Consider the following 20,234-nt stretch of genomic DNA (forward strand, 5'->3'; position numbering starts at 1 on the left):
CAATAAAACAGAGGAATCGAGACAAAACTCCCCTATTCGTAGCCGCCTGAATCAAAGGTGAAGCGTCGGAATCGAGAGGAAATTCATCCCCCGCGTGGCGTTCGAGGTCGGTATAGATGCGGAGCGATTCCGTGGCATATATTTTTTACTTCCCCATCTCGTAAATGAAACTATCCACGGGGCACGTGTCCCGCACGGCGCAAGCATCGTAAAAACCATACGGGCGGGTCGCGGGGATGCCGGTAAAGTTTCACGGTTTAACCTCAGCCGTAATTGGCCGCAAATTAATACGCTCGGGGTTCGTCTCCCGTCTCTTTTAGGACCGCGTTGTATATACATAGGTATACGTACAGATAGTTATACAGATACAACGCAGGGGAGAAAACCAAACGACTCTCGGCGTCGACATAGAATTTGCATTACGACGTAATACGCTGCACAACCCTACGCAACGTCGCATCTGGAGGAGGACGCGGGCGTTTTCGTAAATTCACGGGGTGCGCGTGCACCGGGATATCCTCACCTATATAGCTGTGGAACTACATACATCGGTTAAGGGTAGAATTGCGTATCCCGCGTCGTAGCTCGGGACGTCTATAAATCGAGCCGCTCGGCTGGATAGATACGCAGAGTGGCAGGTCCCAGATAATAAAACGCAAACAAGTGAATGAGCTGCAGCGGTCGTCCTCCCCTTTCACCCTCCGCGTGTAGCCGCCGGAGCGACGCCCTACTGCATCCCCCATGGGACGTTTTCATTATTTATATAGTATATATTTTAGCTCGAAAGGACCGACGGAGCGTTTCGAAATTACGCCCCCGTGAAACCCTAATTGTAACAGCTCCTCGACGGGAATGGTGAAGCATCGGATGTAAATAATCTTTCCTGCACAGTCGTTCCGTAGATCTAATAATTCGACGAATCGACGTGATTCAATTTCGAGTGGTTATCGAAAATCGATTCGCGATGTTAAAGACACATCGAAAGATACGTGTCTTTGTATGCGAACGCGTTTAAACGTATGAAAAATTACATGCGTCGAAGAGATCGATATACGCCCAGGTGTAAGCAACTGTTGCGGTTCTACCCACCGTTGCATATTTCTAGGGTAAAATAGGAACCGCTGCCTAGACTGGTAGAAGAACCCACACGTCGTGCGCTAGGTATGTGTACGTACGTACGTATTACATCTGTCGAAGTGTTCCTCCAGGTCCGTTAAGACGGATAATTCACCGCTACGTAGTACAGGGTTCCCTACCACCGTGTCAACCTTTAGGAATCCGCAATGCGGCATCAAGATTTAACATCCGAGCCTATATAATGCCATTCGCGATATGAGGTGTTGCGTTTCCGCCGTTCGGGTGGACGCGGTACCCGAGTGATTTCATAAAATTATCGACTCGTGAATCGACGTACAAACTGCAACGGCTCTGTGTGTCACACTCTGGGATTCTTTATACTATAGGTTACACGTGCTGCAACCGATAATTATACGTATATAGTTCACGTTTCATAATAATGAACATGTCATATACCCATCATCAGCGTTCGCAAAGGTCTCGGGACTATTTTCGGAGTTGGTAGTCACGACGAGGCCTTTAGATATACCGCGTTACTCGTACGATGTATAACGTATCGCGATAATCTTTCGTTGTTTGGTTTGTCGTATTTTATTATAACCCGAAACAGAAATAGGTACACGATTCCGCCTTAATGCATAATATATCCCTCCTGCACGGGGAGCTATTACATCGATTTTTCTCCTTTTCAACCTGTTAAAGTAAAAATGAAAAAGGTAAGAATCGAGTAACAAAACTGTGCCGTTTGTCGCTACAGACCTCGTCGACTGATTTCATCGCTCGCACTCAACGTCGCAGGCACGCGAATAAATATATATATGTAACTCGTATATAGTATAAACGTGTATGATTATTTGTATTATCACACGAGTACATGCGGAGCCTTATGTATACATAGAGCTAACGGTTGAACGTCGATGCACATTGCTAGAAATAAACACATCGATTAATACCAGACTTGCGTCATTCGATTTCGATATGGATATGACGACATTTCACGAATTGATCGCGATATTGAAACTTTAAAGATATACAGACCGGCGACCGTATCTAATTTAATTTAATATCTTTCAAAAAGAAAGAGTCACCGGTATTCAGATCTGATTCGATTTCCAGTATTGGCTCGTTATAATCGAAAATTACGTACGGAGTGTGATAAATATTTATGGAAATCACGGGGAAATGTCACGGTTGGCACGAACTCGAAAATATGTACAATCCACTAGACACGCCCTCTCTAAATCCACTTGGAAAATGCAAGTGACAGCAACCCTTTCAAGTCCTTCTGCCGTTCTCCCCGCTTCTCATGGGTCACTCCTCCCACGGGATACGTAACAAGGGCTTTCGGGGCTCCCGGCGCTTTCAGGACTCTGAGCTAGGATTAGTCACTACCATGTGTACGGCAAGGATTGATTGTGGCTGGTAAATTTGTTCGATTTATCCACGGATTCACGTAGGGCGAGGAATTTGGAAAATCGATCAACGATTAAGTGAAATAAGAAGAACAAGAAAAAATCACTCGTCCCGTCTTATCGATCCGCACATTTATTTCAGGCGTCTCTCATTTTCTCCCGACGAAATTCGGATGTTTTATTATCGGGGCCGTACGCACAACGAAATACACGCGAGGCGAACGAGTTGTCTAACTTCCGGCGTCTCTCCCATGAATTTTGTTGGTCGGTGAAAAGAAATTTAATACCCGTTAAATTTTTCGTTCGTCGGAAGTGGAAAGATAAATTATTTTCGAATCGTTCGAACAGTTCTATCAAAGTAGAGCGATGTACTTGGACACGGAATGGTAATTAGAGAAAGTATTTCGGTATTGAACTTTACGAGTTTGGAAATAGACATTTCGATTAAACGACACAGAAAGTGGCGGTGGAATAGATTGAACGAACTTAGTTGAGGCTGGTACGATATGGCTTGCATTCAGCGCTCTGGCCGTAATTGATCGAGTTCGTTGCCGACTCCACCAAAAAACGCGTGTTAGTAATTGAAATAAAAAAAAAAATTCAGTTCCATAGAGAAAAAAGAATTGGCATCCACCGCACAGTTTTTAGCGAGTAACAGATTTTTAGCGCTAAACTTTTCACGTTAGCCGGCCAAATTTTTTTCAAAAAAAAAAAAAAAAAAAACCTGGGTGCGGGAGCCTCGATATTCAAGAGTGACTACAAGTGGTGAAACTTTTAAAATGCTCTGCGGTTCTTTGTAACGGCGTACTGCGCGATTTGGCACTTGCGCCACCCTCGTAGTCGGCAAGTTCGGTAGTACCCGGTGTACAAGTATGAGGTTTTCGTGCCATAGGTAGGCCGACTACCAGAGGATATACGGGCTCTGTGAGGCCAAGCGGCGTACCGGCAGCATAATTTCCCCCAGCCGTTCCGTTATACGGAACAAAACGCTCCTCACGATCATATCGTGTGTTGTCGACTACCGGTGTAGTACGTAGACCGTGGAGGGTAACTCAAAGCGCGTAATACAATACCCGAAAAAGGGCCCTTATATATTTTTATCTCGGAAAGAAATAGATCCCAAAAATAAAGAGCTCGTTCGCCGGTCTATTCATCGAAATCGTATCAGTCGAACGTACGTGAATTTTATTAATTTTTTTTCCTTTTGATGTGATCTTTATTTTTCACTTGCGGTACGGCTATTTATGGCACGAGGATCTGAATTATCTTGGAAATTATTTTGAAATCGTCACATGAAAACGTAAATCAACGTCTCCAGTTCCGTGAGTGAGCTGATTAAAAAATACATTTTATTCAGATATTATGACGAGCGCCAAGAGATCCTGATAAAGCGTGCGATAAATTACAAAACGAATTGAAAAAAAGAAGAAAAAAAAAGAAAATGCGTGAACAAATATTGTACGATTGTACGTATGTACAAGACAAATAGAGAACCATAGAAAACTTGAGGGTTTCGATGTTGCTTGACGTCTGCGCTGCTCGAGCCTTAGGTGATTATCAGTAAAGCTCAACTACCGTTGCATTCTATTTGTCCAATGATTCATATTAGGCGATAAGAGATTCTTTCATTTTTTCGTTTTTTAAGCAAAAGCAAAACGAATACTCGTAATCTCGCAGCTTCCGAGTTACAGATACATAAATTTTCTGTGTTTGTACGTCGATGAAACTATCGTAGTTTCACTTACCTTGATATCCAGTTTCCCCTTCCTCGGCGAGGTTCTTCTTGTCAAATTCAACCGCTCGTCAGATATGCCTCGGGCCGACAGAAACAAGGCGAAATATCACGTACGAATCAATGATGGTATAAAAGAAAAATAGCCCGGACATTTCGCCGTGCGAAAGAAGGAAAAATCATCAAGTTTAGAATATCACACCAAGATGCAAACGAATCTTTCTACTCTCTTTAGGGTTTTGAACGAGCATTTCACCCATCATGTGTTTTCTGAACTCTTTTTTCCTGCGTAAGAAACAATACGTGAGTGGATAATCACGTGGGAGCAAAGGAGTGGTATGTGTCACGGGAGAAGAGGCGCATTCAGTTTTTTTCCTCATTTTCTTGTCCTGTGGAACTGACAAACTTGAAATCCTTAGATAAAAGAATCAGACATAAGTGGGAAAAAAACAATCTTTCTATGGATCTCTTTTGGAAAATCGTTTATTCAGTGACTTTTTACACATTTGCTGATGATTGAATTTTGTTGAATTACATACTCGGGTAATTTCAGGTACAACATCGATTACAAGCCTACTTTTATCGCAGTTAACGAAAATCTGAGCTCGACGAGAAGGATAGCTCGTCCAGGGGATTTGAAAAAGAATCTCAGAAGCCGACGGTCAAGGTCGTACACGTATGTAAATTTTGACCCTATCCATTCGCGAAGTGCGCACGAATGAACCGTGCTTTTTAAATTGCGGTCGTGTCGCGGTATTTTCTTCCCAGAAAAACCACCGAAACAATAGGGTTACAGTTTTCATTTGACGTCAATCGGTATAAACATAATACTTTTCTCGTCGCACCGAACCGTCTGGTTTGATTCCTCGACCAGAGCGAGAAATTAAATCCTGTAGATTTATTGTTTAAAAATATCGTACGACCATCAGATAATGCACGTGCGGCATCTTGTATACGCCGAGATTTCCCCACGTTGTTTTTCCGCATTTGTGGTGTAGGATTATCGCATTCATTTAAAGAATGTAACACCTTATCGCGTCGTCGTATCTCTTCGTCGGACTGACGACAAACTGAATGAGTTCTTCAGACTTCGTAGTGACAGAAAAGTCTAGATCACTTGAATTGAATTCGACGATCAAGGGCAAGCGATCGGTGGCCATTGATAAGAAAGAAAGGTTTTCAACGGACCATTGATCTACATTTTAATAACGACGTAATAAAACCCATTGAAATTCTGTGTAACTCATATACCCGCAATTGTCACAGCGACAAACGGTCATCGGATGAAAGCAGTTTATCTCATAGATTAGAGGATAACTAGTTTTACAACACTTTATTACGCGTTTAACGTAAGTGCAACGTAAGCACCGCTTAATTGGCGGAGTGTGAAGATGTGCTGTAGTGCTTTCAGTTACGACGAAGAAAGAAAAATAAAATAAAAGATAGATTGATAAATGGGAGCAAATTGAAAAGTTGCCAAATCTATAAAGCACGCTTATGAACGCGTAAGATGATGTTTGTGTCGCACATAATCCGTATAAATATACACTCGATAATTAGGTAATAAATAGACGTGCACGTACACAGGTAAATCGGCAAATTATATCCTGACATTATTTGCGCTAGCCCAGCTATGGCTAAAAATTCTCAGAATCCAAGCAACTAACTTCTATATAGATATAATAACTACTTACCTATGAACAGCACGCGAGAATCCATCTGTTCGGTTAGACTCTGTTAAGCTAGGCAAGGATATAAATAGTAGGTGACTAACTTTCTACGGAAATATATTCTAACTCCAACTAATCCCTAACCTACGCCAAATACGAATCTAGACGATCTCAAACTGCCAGAAATAGCAATTGCTGCACGGATAGAAAACCGGCGCGATCGAATCGACTGTATTATGAGTATAACAAAGGGCACTTCGAATGTGAGCCAATTGATCCAGTGAGATCCTATGAAGCCTATACATCTATAGGATAAATTTTTCAAATCATCCCAGTACGTACTACGTGTGTAGGAAATTTTTCAGGCGACAATCTTAGGCGCGGAAGTTGAAATTCCTGCGATAACTTCGGAATTCTATAAACGGCGGATGATCGGTTCGTCATCGTTTTACGCATCCCGGGGGAACGTATGAAACCGATGACCAATAATTACACGCGAAGGCGTGCGCGCGTTGGTCATCTACTCGAATTGATATTATTTTTCTGCGGTACATCGCACTTGCAAGACTTGGAACATCAGCGCAAGTTCGAGTCTCACCGCCGCGAATAGTTGCGCAGATTTGGAATGAAATGAAATGCAGCAGCTGAGAGGTCGTCCTCTCATCCGTGTATACAAAACTATTCGTCGAGATTTATTTAGTCCGATTACTCATAGCAGCAACGAGACAAAAATAACTATCCGATAACCTCGATCCCTCCGAGCGATTGACGAGCGATACGAAATTTTTTTGTACTTCGTACCATACGCACCTCGCCGTGAATGACTTGTTAGCTTGTTTGACGAAGATGATTCAAAATTTGTTAAAAATCAAAAAAGAAATGACTAAAAGAAAATGACTCAATCACGCGCTAGTCGGAATCATGGTACACCTGTCCTTCCATTAGTCACTCGCAACCTGCCCCGCGTTAATGATTCCGGCGTATTATCAACCCTTACAAAATATGGGGGGTAAGAAAAATGAGGGGTTAAAAATTAACACGCCCGAGCCACGCTCGCGCGTGATATCAATTAATCAAAACACCGCCTCGTAACAGAGTTCACCGTTCGAGCGTTCAAAAATTTTATTCACACTGATTGCAATTCACGCGGTTGCCGTTGACCGACCGTTGTCAGCGAGTGAAATATCCTCCGTGTAAAACCTCGTTATGTCCCTACGAAAATCTGGTAGTATAAGTATACAACTTAATTTACAACTATCTCCATACACGGCGTTCGTATCGCCTTAACAATCCCGAGAAGTCAATACCCGATCTCCTTGAGAGGGACGCAGCAGCGTTGTCCGGAAGAAAAATATTCTCTTCTTTCCGCTTCCGCTTCGAATAATTTTCAATGACACCGCGAGTTTCTCTATACTCCGCTTGGCGATCGTCGTCGCGATTATTGTCCTAATCATCCCCCGATTCTCAACAAATTTCCACTTGGAATGCAGAGAATTACGCGCTCGAAACGAGCAGCAGGAATTCGTTCGAAACGAAAGGTCTCCCCGTAATGGACTAGACAGGTGCCTGTGACTCATATATACCGACTGATTGTGAGTCGCCGCGAGTCAGCGTACGTTGTCTGTTAGTCCGTCTGTCTATCCGACTGGCTGAATATCTGATGGATAAGCAAGCTCGCGATGACCAACTCGGCAATCAACCGATTGCCGCGTTGATGCAGCACCGTCGGGAGGTCCCAAGAACCTCCGGGGTGCGAATAATCTCATCTCATTTCTCATCTCGGATCTGACGTGGACATCGGATCGTTTAAATGGTTTGATTGTTAGTTCAGAGAAACGGCAGGATCGAGAATTTGTATGTGTGACTTACCGTGACTTACGTAGGTATGCAGATCGTATACGCTAAAATTAATCGTGTCCCCTTTTGTGTGTGTTTCAGATGAACGGAGATTTTTCCGAGTCGTGAATCCTCGGCGTCTCGAGATTTTTAATGAAAACGAAGGCCGTAGTGAATCGTGACTCACGATCAGATGCACATCGAGAACCCACCAGACCCAAGAGGCTCGTGACCGGAGACGTCAAGGTCCGACAAATATCCAGGATCTTGACTCGTTGAAGTCCATAACACCGGGGGATGCACGGATACTCCGCTTTACTGAGGTACGAAACTTTGACGACTTACCGTAATTGATTATCACCGTAGAATCTCGTACCACTGCACGGTCAAAATCGCGGACTTGGATGAATCGGAGGACGAAATCGACGATTTGACTCTCTTTGAACGAGTTGGAATTTAACATTCAAGTCGAAGCATACTCTCCAATGATTCTTTCGGTATTCAGCAGTGTTGAGAGACGGCAAATGAATTTCGAGTTTTCTTTCTGGTCTGGCACAGTCTCGATGTACGGAGCTTATGGCTATAAATTAATCGGCTACTTTCATCACGTTGTTAGATATACGATCTACAGATCTTCACTTACTAGCGTCTGCTGCCTCGATTTTGCAGCGTCTGTACCAACAGCAGCAGCAGCAGCAGCAGCCGAGTGACTCAAGTCTCAAGTCTCGACAAAGGAAAAGTAAGTACAGTACTAACCGTCCCGTATAGCCTGCGACTATATGGAAGCAGGCAAGGTTTCTTCTCTCGAGATATACATCCGGACACGTGATAGGATCATAACGTACTGCATACGCGCGGATTTAGTTATGGCTCTTTATCTGTGAATTGAAAAAGTCGAAAGTGTGTTCGAAAAACGCGCCGCGTCAAGTCCGACGTTAAGGTTGTTCGAGGCCAAACGACCCCACCTCTCCGATCTCCCGACCGCACCGGTGCAGCATAAGTTTGAATGTTGATAGTAAACACCGCGAACAACGGCCTCGAGGAACTCGGCCTGTTGACCTCCACCTGGGCGCCACGAGTGATTCTGCAAAGATGAGTGCCTCGCTGGCTAGTAGACCTGCCACTCTGCTAGGAACGCGGTCGTCTCAAACTCAGCAATCGACTGCGACGCAGACGACATCGACGACGATAACTTCGACGAACGCTTTGGAACAAACTCCCCTCGTCGTTCAACCGCCGTTACAGCATCCCCTGCAACGACAACCACCGGCCGCGCATCAGCAAATCGCACCGAGTGAAAGCAGAAGATTCAACCAGTCCTTCAAAAGACGTGAGTAATAATTGACTTCATTTTTATCCTACGTCGCTCGACATTCCGACGACATTGTGCGATTCCCGCGTCATATTACATCAGGAACAAGTTTTGCGATTAGAAGTTTGGACGATTCGCGGCTGAACTGGAATACTGTTTTCATTTTTCTCGCTCGATCTTTCAAACGCGCGTGAATATTATAACGGGAAAATTTCGTACCGTTGTCGTCATTGGAACGGTTGTGTAACAATTTCGACCCACGTACACATGTTTTTCGCGACCGACACATGTGCAAACCCTATTCGGTAATAAGCACCGATTTACTTTCCATCGCTTTTTTCTCTCATTCCCTCATTTCCGAACGATAACGAGGATATATTCTATTTTTCCTTAATTAATTATAACGAAGCAAGCGATACGGAAATATTTTAAACTGGGTCTGTAACATCCGCGAAAATCCGTCTCACAATCATTACTGAACCGCGGGTATTTTTTTTCTCATTGAAAACACGTGACGTATGAAATTGTTAACAGCGAGAAATAAGCGAGTAATAAAAGCAGCTTACTCAGTGTGATTACGGTCATCATTTTCTAGACGAGCATAAGCAATAGCCGGCGAGTGTGACACATTCGTTTTGAATCCGCAAGTTCCTTGTGCTCAAAACTCGTCGGGGTCACTGATTTAGTGACATTCTATTAGGCGTAGGTTCCTGGAAATTTTTTTTAATGAGTAATGGGGTACATTTTAGGTCATCGAAAGTAATACATGATCGAATATCAACATGTTTACAACGAATCGTAGAACAAAAGACAGTCAACAGTCATCTAGTTAGTCACTGACTAAATCAAGCGGTGATCGAGATTTGTCTTTACATTCATTACTGATCGATACCGCGAATTCGTTGAGAAAACTTGAATATATTTGCTGAAATCAAATTCAATTCAAGTGCGACTTCGTCTAGAAAATCAATTCACATTGTAGTTTCACAATTTTCAGATCAATTGCTCGTACTTTCGTCTGCGTATTTTTTGTTCTCCACGTATAATCCCGTCATCTCTGAACGGAGTGAAAAAATTCACACCACAACTTGGAATAAATACCATATTAACGGCGTTGATCATTTTTAGTTAAGCTTCGTGAATCAACCAATTACTAGTAAGCGATAACTTTTCCTTGTTTTCTTCTCGTTCTCCCACGCTATCCGACAAGACGTCACATTGTGCAAATGAGTGACACGATGGGGGTGGAGTTGTCGGAGTTATAAGGGTTTCGATACGAAAAAATATATCGAAAAAAAAAAACAAAAAAAACAACTCCACTTCGTAATTGATTGCCCAAGAAACATTCACTCAATCGAATTGTGACAAGATATGAAAAATACTGCCGACGTTTCAGTCGTTGTTAAAAAAAAAAGAACGAACGAATGAATCATACATTTTTCATCATCTTTGTTAATAACTAATTAGCCGATGTTGGCTAACGCTTATACATTTTATCGAGCAATTAAAAATGAGATGCAGCGTTTATCACGTGCTTGCTGATATCCGGTGAAAAAAAAAGGAAAATTGATAGAAAAACACAAAAAAGAACAAAGTCTCAAGCATCCATGCGTTCTACGTCAGGCTAACGAGATACGCGTGTTACGATGATAAATCAATTTTAACGCTAATCGATGACTAACAATCATCATTATCACCGTAACATTGTCATCGCTAGCTCATATTATAACGATAAAGAAACAAAAAAAAAAAATATACATATATATCTGTATACTTTTCCACGTGTCATTCGATTCGTTTTGTTTAGCGAATCGTAAGATATGATATCATATGGTGTGATCTGAATTCGACAGCTATGGAAACCGTAATTTCGGATGGCCCTTTACGGGACCGTGGAAGTATTATACATAAACAGCTGAGTAATACTCGAGCGTGTCGCAATGGCGCAACGACTTTTAGTGCACCACCTAATACCATTGGCATTTCTCTCGCTATACGTTTAGCCGCTGCTGAGGTGACTGTACCGGAGGAACCGCCGCTCAAACGACCCGCTCTTCCCGACCAAGCAACAACTCAAACGTCCGCAACCGAAACATCGCCACCAGACGGAGAAATAAAACTAGGAGACCAAACGACGCCAGAGATGCCAGCCCTGACGCGTGCCCGTACTACTGCAACCGCAACCCTCCCCCGGGTGCATCGGCTCACCTTCCGAACCGTCTCCGCAGGTAAGATTTTTCCGTTACACCCCCCTTCCCCCTTCCCCCCTGCACCGCAGCACCGCAGCACCAGACTCTTTTCGAAGATCGATCGCCTGCTTATTCATATTTCTACGAATGCTAAAAAAAATTTCTTTCGATCGAAAGGATAACATTTTCGTTCTCCCACTCAGAGTCGATACAACGTCACGTGACTTTGACATCGGCGATGATCGCGATATCTTTGATGGACTGTTCTTTTTTCCGTACATTCTGAAGAGGATTTTTATATCAAGCATTGCGAGTTGTAGGGAATCACGTGAACATTTTCATGTCTGGAAAATAGGAGGAATTATTTATTTTTTTTTTGTTTTTTTTTTTTTGCAATTTCACGCACGACAATTACGTACGTTGAACAATTCGGTTCGTTAGAAATCTACAATTACGTGGCATTCTTTTGTCCTCTATATTTAATTACTTAAAAATACCGTTGTGCCAAAATTATAGAGATATAGTAAAGAAATGAAAAAAAAAAGAGACCGTTCAATGGCTCTTTTGGATTATGTACCGCATGTGCGCTCATTAATGCTCAAAAATAACTAAAAATAATTATTCGGCCATGAGTTAACCCAACGCGTACAAAGAAATTACAACGCTACTCGACTGTTGTTAAATATTTGAAATTGAAATTAGAGATTGAAAAGGAGAGAGAAAAAAAAAAAAAACAGAATTAAATGAGAAACATACCTGCAGCAAACACACAAATTAGAGGCACGCATCAGGCGTATAGGTGAGAATGTACAAGCGTCGCCACACACGCGTGTACGTACACATTGCCTATACACATTCGGATATCTGATGTATATCGAAGAGCGTAACGATCGCGCGATGAGTCAAGCTGTGACGTCACGTCGTAGCCGCTTTCTATCTATACATATGAAATAAATGGAGTATAGGTGTGATTATATGGTGTCACATACATGGCAAGGTGTATCTAAATGAAATATTTGTACGTACGTGCGCCACTACGTAGATATTGATGAAGAGTAACATCGGACCGGAGCGATAACTATTGTATGTACACGGGAGACCATAAAGTACGCTGCCGCAGATAACGAGGAGGGAAAATGGGAAATAAAAAAGAGGCAAAGATTTGCAATAAAATCGCGGTTCCCTGACGACACGCGACTCGTCATTAACGGTGCCTGCGCCTGACCTGCCGCAACGTTTCAAATAATATTACCGATTTATTTACCCTGTTTCGCACCCGCGGTGTTAACTCAGCGTTGTATCTAACGTTGTTCGCCAACGTCGTCGCTTATCCTCATATATCGTTATGCCTTATTACTCGGCACCTGCATTCACTGCACCTGAATTTGAAGAATTGTATACTACATCGATCTTATCCATGTTTTGTCGATTATTTTTGAAACGATCGTGGTGTTCAGGTCGAATACCTGCGACTGAAAAACTTGGGCTGCGTATGCAAGTCGTACATACATTATTCCGCGAATCGCAAATTCCGAAACTGGCGAGTCGGATGATAAGCGGTAACAGTTTCCGGACATCGGCCGGCAGAAGCAGACCTCTTGGTGGCGCGAGGCCAACGCGGAAGTACGCGCACAATGCACCGCGTGCAACGATTTGATTTCGATCTTTCGTCTTCGGCTCATTTTTCTCTTTTTATTTATTCCTTCGGAAAGAAAGTACGATTTTGCGAGCGTTACATCATCGCAGATGTGGAGCGATGGTCCTATTTCGTATGCAAGACAATTACGCAATGCGTTTGCACGTACGCGTGATATCGATAATTGGTACGATCGATCGATGGGTAAGGCTTCCCAGACGAAGAACAACGCGCCGGCTATTTCGAGATAACAATTTAATTGCAATAATGAATCACTTACGAAAACCGGCCACGGATGGATGTCGATTCCTACGACCGATCCGACGGGCGTCCTTTCCCATGCCAGACGAATGGATTCTTCGCCGCTTGTATAATTCTCAGCGTGTGTAGGATGAAATTACAACCGTCACAATAATATAATCGAGGCATTGATCGGCGTTTCGGAAGCACCCGGTTTTTTTTTTTACTTATTAATACTTTTCGTTTTTTTCTTTTCTATATATACATATGTATATACCACGTGTGTTTCTACGCACACGCGTACGAATTACGCGCTCGAATCTATATATGTGCACACATGGAAGACGCACACAATTAAATCCTTGTCTTTCTAGGTCGAACTCTGTATAATACTTCTCCGAAATATAAACCATATACTCGCGCCATGCAGATCATACCGTGTAGTATCAGAAGAACCTTGATTCACTCGAACGAACATCTGCACCCAGCCGAAATGGATCAAGGATATCAAAATCACGCCGTCTATCAGATCCGATGACGGCGCCAACGTCGATCAATTATATTCGTCGGTTTTGAGGTTTTCGTGTATCGTACAATAATCGAGAACGCACGAAGAATTTATCAATCGACTACCTGTGCGGTGTTGAGGTGATAAACTCTCGATCGATTTGGATGGAGGGATTTTTTATCCTTTGAGAAACAAAAACATTCCATATTTTCTGATATTTTACACCCGAAGACGGAAATTGTTAGCGATACAAGAGATTCAAGCATATCGCGACGAAATGAACCGTCGGTCGTGAACAGTGAACAGAAATAGAGTTGGAGATACGAAAGTGTGAGGTAAATTTTCACGACCCTTTACCGCATTTCCGATTCGACGCAATTTTTCGGGAGGGTGAAATTACAAGGGTTGACGAAATTATAAACCCACCCAACGCAAACACCGTTCCGCGATGTACGAGCGATATCAACGTTCATACACAAAGTTGACGTGGGCGTAGCTCGTATCGGAGGTTCGATGACGTCATTCCTAGCGTACAATTCTACATATGCACACGTTACAAATGTGCCCTCGATTATTTATGGGAATAACGAGCGCAACGTTCGAACGAACAACGTCGAACTCGTACCCGCAATCAAAAAAAATTTCTGTGAAAATTGTACTCCGTCGTCGATGATACATGAGCGACTGATTTACAACCGCGTCGTATGGTACGGAGGAGGGACTGCGTATCGTCTCCGAGGATATCGAAAGAGATGAATTTTCGCGGTATCGTTATTCGACGCGGCTGCAGCATAGTATGAGTTTTCTATATTTATCCTTAATAAGTGGGTTGCGAAAGGCAACGAAAGTTTTAGCCCACGCACACGCGTGCCCACGAAGTCACAGTCGTGTAAAGCTGTCGCGGTAAGCACGCATACCGACAATGGGATGGTATTTAGACGCGAGGTACGCACAGGTATGTAAGTACGTACGTACCTACGTACCTACGTACGTACATATTTATACGTGTCAAGTGATGCCGCAGAGAACACGGGCGTCGTTTCGCTGCCATTATCCGTCACCGTGGACAGGTATGACTCGTCGAACATCGGCAGATCTGAGGGGATGGTATAATACCAGGTGCTAAATTAGAGGATGACCAGACGACGATCTTGCAACTCGACTGACCGCATCGGACAGTTTTGCGCCAGCTGTTGCAACGCGAGCGCAACACACGCATTTTTCGCTCGATGTACGACGAGCGGCTAAGTAAGCTATACGGAGAACGTTCGGCGAAACGAGTTATCAGGTATTTAAAGACTTTCAGAAACTCGACGACCTACACCGCCGACCGGGACTCGGACTCGAATCGAGCCGTCGATCGAGCGACCGATCCGACGACTCCGGGGTGAAAATCTCACCGCGTTCTCAACGAATACCGGAAGTGCGGTACGACAGCGTCGAGGTATAAATACGTCGCGTTAAGGGAGGAAGTAAACGTAAAGCCGCACGGCCGACTCCGAAACGGCATGAAGAACAAAGGAAACTACTACGCGGGGAGAGCGAACTCCCTGGACCGCCGAACAGGAAGCGTGCGAGAGGTTCCGCGGCCCGATGGACGCGCGGGGCAATCGGTGAGCGGCGCCGTGCTCGTTCCGTGTTTATCGGCACTTGGGTCGAACGTTACTCGCGTGTACGAGATGATGTCATGATGTCAGAGTCTATCTTTGGCCCGGAGTGGATGACCACACAAGACGCACACCGACTCAACCGAGCCGACTGACCCCGTGCGTGTCGGCGTCGATGTGGAATACCGGCGAGGTATTGGCGTTCGCCGCTACGTATCGCGGAGTCATGTAGGTAACGTACGCGGCGAGTTGCAAGCTGCAAACGTCGACGCGAACGCGAATGCAAATGAAAATACGAAAAGAAACCAACTCCGCTGGTCGTGCGTTCGAACATCGTCGTCTTCTCTTTGTATTGTATATGTGCCAATATGCGTTTCTTTATCACTCCCGGGAAACCAATATTAGATAGCGCAACGGTAGCGGAACGAGTAGGTGATACTGCTTACTGGTTAGACTTGCAGCAGTTATCACCGGATAGCATAATATCCGGACATCCGGTCGAACAGTAAGATCAAATATACTACGCGGCTCTGGTACCGTGGGTGTGTGAAAAAACCGGGTCATAATTATCGCCCTTTGCTTTTTCTTTTTTACGCCGTAGCATTTTAATCGAACCGAAAGTGCGTGCGAGGAGAAGGATATCATGTTTTAGTCTCTACGGTAATTTTAATCGAATGAAATTTCTTGAAATAGGCGAAACGTATTGCGAATTATCACGTTAGAAATAATAGCCAAAATTGCAGAAATGAGGATCGGTGGACGCAGTGGAGGTTGGTAACCCTCGATCACTCGTTGGAGCGCATAGTGTGTTCACACCCGTGAATAATTACCGCGAGTTAAACAACGATATATTCCAGTAGCTGTAAGGCTGTACGAAGGACGTAGCTATTTGCAAACAGATCGCATAGAACAAATAAATTCGTATTGGTTATTATCACCGCATGCAGAGTGGCGCGCATTCGCCATTTTAGCTGTTTTAACAAAAATTATATTTACAATATGTTATCGCGTTTGTCTCGTTTCGCTTTGTTTTTCACACCTGCACCAGCAGTTCGTTGCAGGTATACCGTATCCCGCAAACCGTGTAATCTACTTCGTCTGAAGATCGAGTGTTTGAATAAAACGAAAAAAAAAAAAGAACGAGGTGGAATAAAAAAATTAAGTTATCTGAATAAAACGTGAACCTGTTATTCGAGTTTCCGTTATCGCCTATAATATCCGACGTCTCCAGGCATTCTACTGCGTAGTTCGCTCTTCCGAAAACAAATAGGACGAAGAAAGGAATACCAATAAAATAGAAATTGATACCCACGAGGATGTGAGATAGGGATCCCGAATACGCGTGAACATTTCCTTATTACTATTCCTTCTTTCTTCCTACACACCTCATAGTAGTCGTACGTCGTGACTAACGTAATCGTGAACCGTAGACTCGCTGTCTCCGTGATGTACCTTATAAATCGAGATTCGCGAGTGGCGAGAGATTGAAATGCGCGATTCCTTTGCCGCGTCGCAACGTAGTTGAGAATAAAACTATTTTAAGAACGTAGCGTAGTCGAAAGACTATACCGATGCAGCGATATCAATTTTTGATATAAAATATTTGAAAGGTAACTCGAACCTTCTATCGTCGCATGCACGCGTGCCTTATGACATAAAGACTGTTTGTATTCTACACATTTATTGTTCGTCACTTTGATCATCGTGCTATAAAAACTGGTACAAGGTAACTCGTCGTTACCGGGTTGAAATAAAAAGTGTTTACACACAGATACGATAGGAATTACCATTTTATGGATTGCTCTCGGTACATAGACTCTTTTTTTATCTTCGAACACCGCGCCTACATTGAAATTGATGGAGAGAATGGAGAACGAAATTGGACAATTAAAATTATCACACTTTTTATTTTTGGACTTTTCATCCAGGTCTTACTCGATGACATTCATCTCTTTGTCCTCGTGTCTGAGGTGATGAGGTTTCTACACACGGTCGAAAACCTTTACGAGTGAATTTCTTTTTTTATTCCTCAATGATATCACATGCACGTCAACTGACCGAATTAAATGCCATTGGATGAGACGATGAATACACTCCTTGAAACTTCTTAAGAAACACCCATTTTTTGACCGAAAAATCGCTCAACTTCAAACGCTCGGATTTCAGTAAAAAATTCTCGTAGAACATTAAAAAAAATAGCATTTGGAAGCTTGGAGTCTTGACTTTGAGATGCTCATCCAAAAATTGGTTTCAGTCACCCATGGCCGAACATATGACTATTTGAATACGGCCAAGAGGAATTACCTTACCGATTCGTTGAGTTTACAGCATCGAATGGGACAGGGTTTTTTTTTCTATTCAAATGTAGGACGTGTCAATTGAATTTCAATCCTTTAGCTTCAAAACGCTTTTTCGGAAGCGGTCGTATAATCGTTGACGTTTTAAGCAAAAATATTGATGTATCGATGAAATTGGTTGAGTTATCGCCAATTATATTCACTTTTTGGAGCAGAAAAATTGAGATATCTCGATTAGAAAAAATCGTAGCTCAATTTACTTGACGGATTCGTGTTCCTGGGGTCAAAATACGTTAGGAAAGTGCCATACAATCAAATTTAAAACATAAAAATTTTTGGTCAAAAATTGAAAAAATCCAAAGGGGTACCCCTTGGAAAATTTTTGATTTTGGGTGAAAAAAAAATATTTTATTTTATATGCTCTTCTTATGTATTTTGACCTCAGGAATCCGAATTCACAAGTCAAATTGCTCCATCTAGAAAATTGATCGAGTTATCACCAATTTTTCACTTTTCAGAGCAGAAAAATTGAGATATCTCGATGGGAAAAATTTGTAGCTGAATTTGAGCAACGGATTCGTGTTCCTAAGGTCAAAATACGTAAGAAAAGTGTCCTGCGATCGATTTTAAAAATACTTAATTTTCGGCGCAAAAATCACCTTTTTTTGCTGCAGGGGCTTACAAGCCAATCTCATGTAGTTTGATCGCAGAAACACGAATGAGTCGACTAAATTGTGCTAACGATTAGAACCAACCGGTATATCTCAATTTATTCGAAATCCGAATTAACCGAATCGAATCAATAGAATCGAATACGTGATACACCGGATATGAGAGTACAATAAAATGAGCCAACCTGACAAATGGAAATTTTCGACGGTCTTCGCGAGTCGTCCGAATCGTGAATCGCCCAGCGAGAGAGAAAAAAAAAAAGAATCTTCTCACTGGACATATATATCGAGATTAGTATAAACAGCGAGGTTTTTTTTCGGCGGCTGCACTATCATCCGGTCAACAACTCCCACTTTTCGACTGTATGTAACGTCTCAGTGTTTTGACGCGCCACATGTTCATCGCACACGCACGTATACGAGTATGTCTTATTGAAGAATCATCGTGTTTTCGTTCACTCTGTGAAATTGTGTGCGTGCCCCCGCGAGTCCGCGGCTAGGGTTAGTCGTCTCGTTGCAGAATCTATTTCGAAGATATTTTTTTCGGTGACACGATCGCATACACTCTGTAAATATACAATTATACGTATACCGGTACGTATATCGTACATCCAGCTCGTGTCGGGTTGCATAAACTTTCGCTAAAACTTGCGGATGACGGGGGCAGGGAAGGGGGCTTTCGAGAGATCAGCTCGGAGGGATTTTGAGACGAAATGTACCAGGGGAGGGGATCGCAAACTGAGGGGGAAAACGAGGGGAGGGGGCATCTGCGGTGGGGATAAAATTTAATCCTTATCGCCAGAATGATAAAAGACTCTTATTCTGCCGGTGAGTCAGAGCAACGACTCTCGAAGCAAGAACAAGCTGTGCCAACACAACATGCAAACAGTCAAACAAACGGCTGTTACGCCACGTATACATATATGTTCTCTTCGTCGTTTAAAATTTCATTTTGAAAGATGGTTTTAGTTTTCATGTTCAATCCACGCGAGATTGTTACCGTAACAACGCCACCGTTCTGGATTTAAATACTATATCGAATTTTATTTATTTTTTTCTGTTTTGTTTCATCTTTTTTTTCTTTTTTCTTTTTTTTTGTTTCCATCGTCACGTCGGTAGACATATCCGAAGCATCGATACTCGAATAGCACGTAAGTACAAGCAACTCTCATCGTTACTTTGATCCATTATATGAGAAAACGAAAGAAAGGAGAACAGTACATGTAATATAATAATGATCATTGACACGGTAATTATGGAAATTTGGTCGATAGCCAATGCACGTACGTGTAACACGTAGGTATGTATAGTCTGAACGAACGTTCGAATCATCGCGAATGTTCTCTGCGAATTGACCCAATGATGAACTCGAGCGGTGTAATATAAGGCTTGTATGTATTTTTATTCGCTGTTTGATGGGAATATTATTTCGATCGGAGCGTCTTGTCGACAACGAAGTAAATGGCCGATGGTTGAACCTTTACAACTCGTACACGGTTTAATATACCCAGGTTCGCGCGTACATCCATTTTATCGAGGCGATGATGAATGAAGGCTGAATGTGACGTACATCGGGTAGCTTTACAATTTCGATCGGTATCACGAAATGAAGTAACGCCATATTATTAATACATATTGTGATAAAAAAAAAAAAAAAAAAACCAATCGTCTTATCGATATTTGCGAAGAGAACTGCGGACAGGTTGTTTTTTTCGTGAAATTCATCATCGATAAAGTAGTTGGTCAGAGAAGAAAACAAGCGGAAACAAACATATTATATGCCAAATGCTGGCCCGGCTCGCTTACCCGGAGTCTCTCAATTCCGATGTTGGAGAGATCGTTTCTCTCCTAGCAATTTTCAATTTTGAAAACAATTGATAACGAATAGTTTTATCACGGTAGATAATCCGGCGCTTCGACGTCGTGTGAAAAAAGCACAACGATTACCAAACTTTTATTCATCCAATCAAGTTCTCGATAAGAGCTTATTTTTTGCGACATTGTCGGATCGAAAATTTTACCATACGGTTTACCGCTTTTGCCGTAT

The 20,234-nt window shown here is 42.8% G+C and overlaps 1 protein-coding gene across 3 annotated transcripts in view; it reads left to right on the plus strand.

Moving 5' to 3' along the window:
• Positions 1-20,234, plus strand: part of LOC105686042 (dual specificity protein phosphatase 10) — a 63,360-nt gene that overhangs the window by 857 nt on the left and 42,269 nt on the right. Inside the window, exons 2-5 of one of the 3 annotated variants that reach the window (XM_012400595.3) lie at positions 7,830-8,050; positions 8,344-8,466; positions 8,744-9,057; positions 11,043-11,267. In XM_012400595.3, coding sequence (XP_012256018.3) covers positions 8,820-9,057; positions 11,043-11,267 — 463 coding nt within the window. In that variant the 5' untranslated portion in view covers positions 7,830-8,050; positions 8,344-8,466; positions 8,744-8,819. Of the gene's footprint in view, positions 1-7,829; positions 8,467-8,743; positions 9,058-11,042; positions 11,268-20,234 lie in introns of all 3 variants that reach the window. The other 2 variants (XM_020852350.2, XM_048660020.1) reach the window with 2 other exon arrangements.

The sequence above is a fragment of the Athalia rosae genome, chromosome 1 (genome assembly GCF_917208135.1).
Source record: "Athalia rosae chromosome 1, iyAthRosa1.1, whole genome shotgun sequence".
NCBI lineage: Eukaryota > Metazoa > Arthropoda > Insecta > Hymenoptera > Athaliidae > Athalia > Athalia rosae.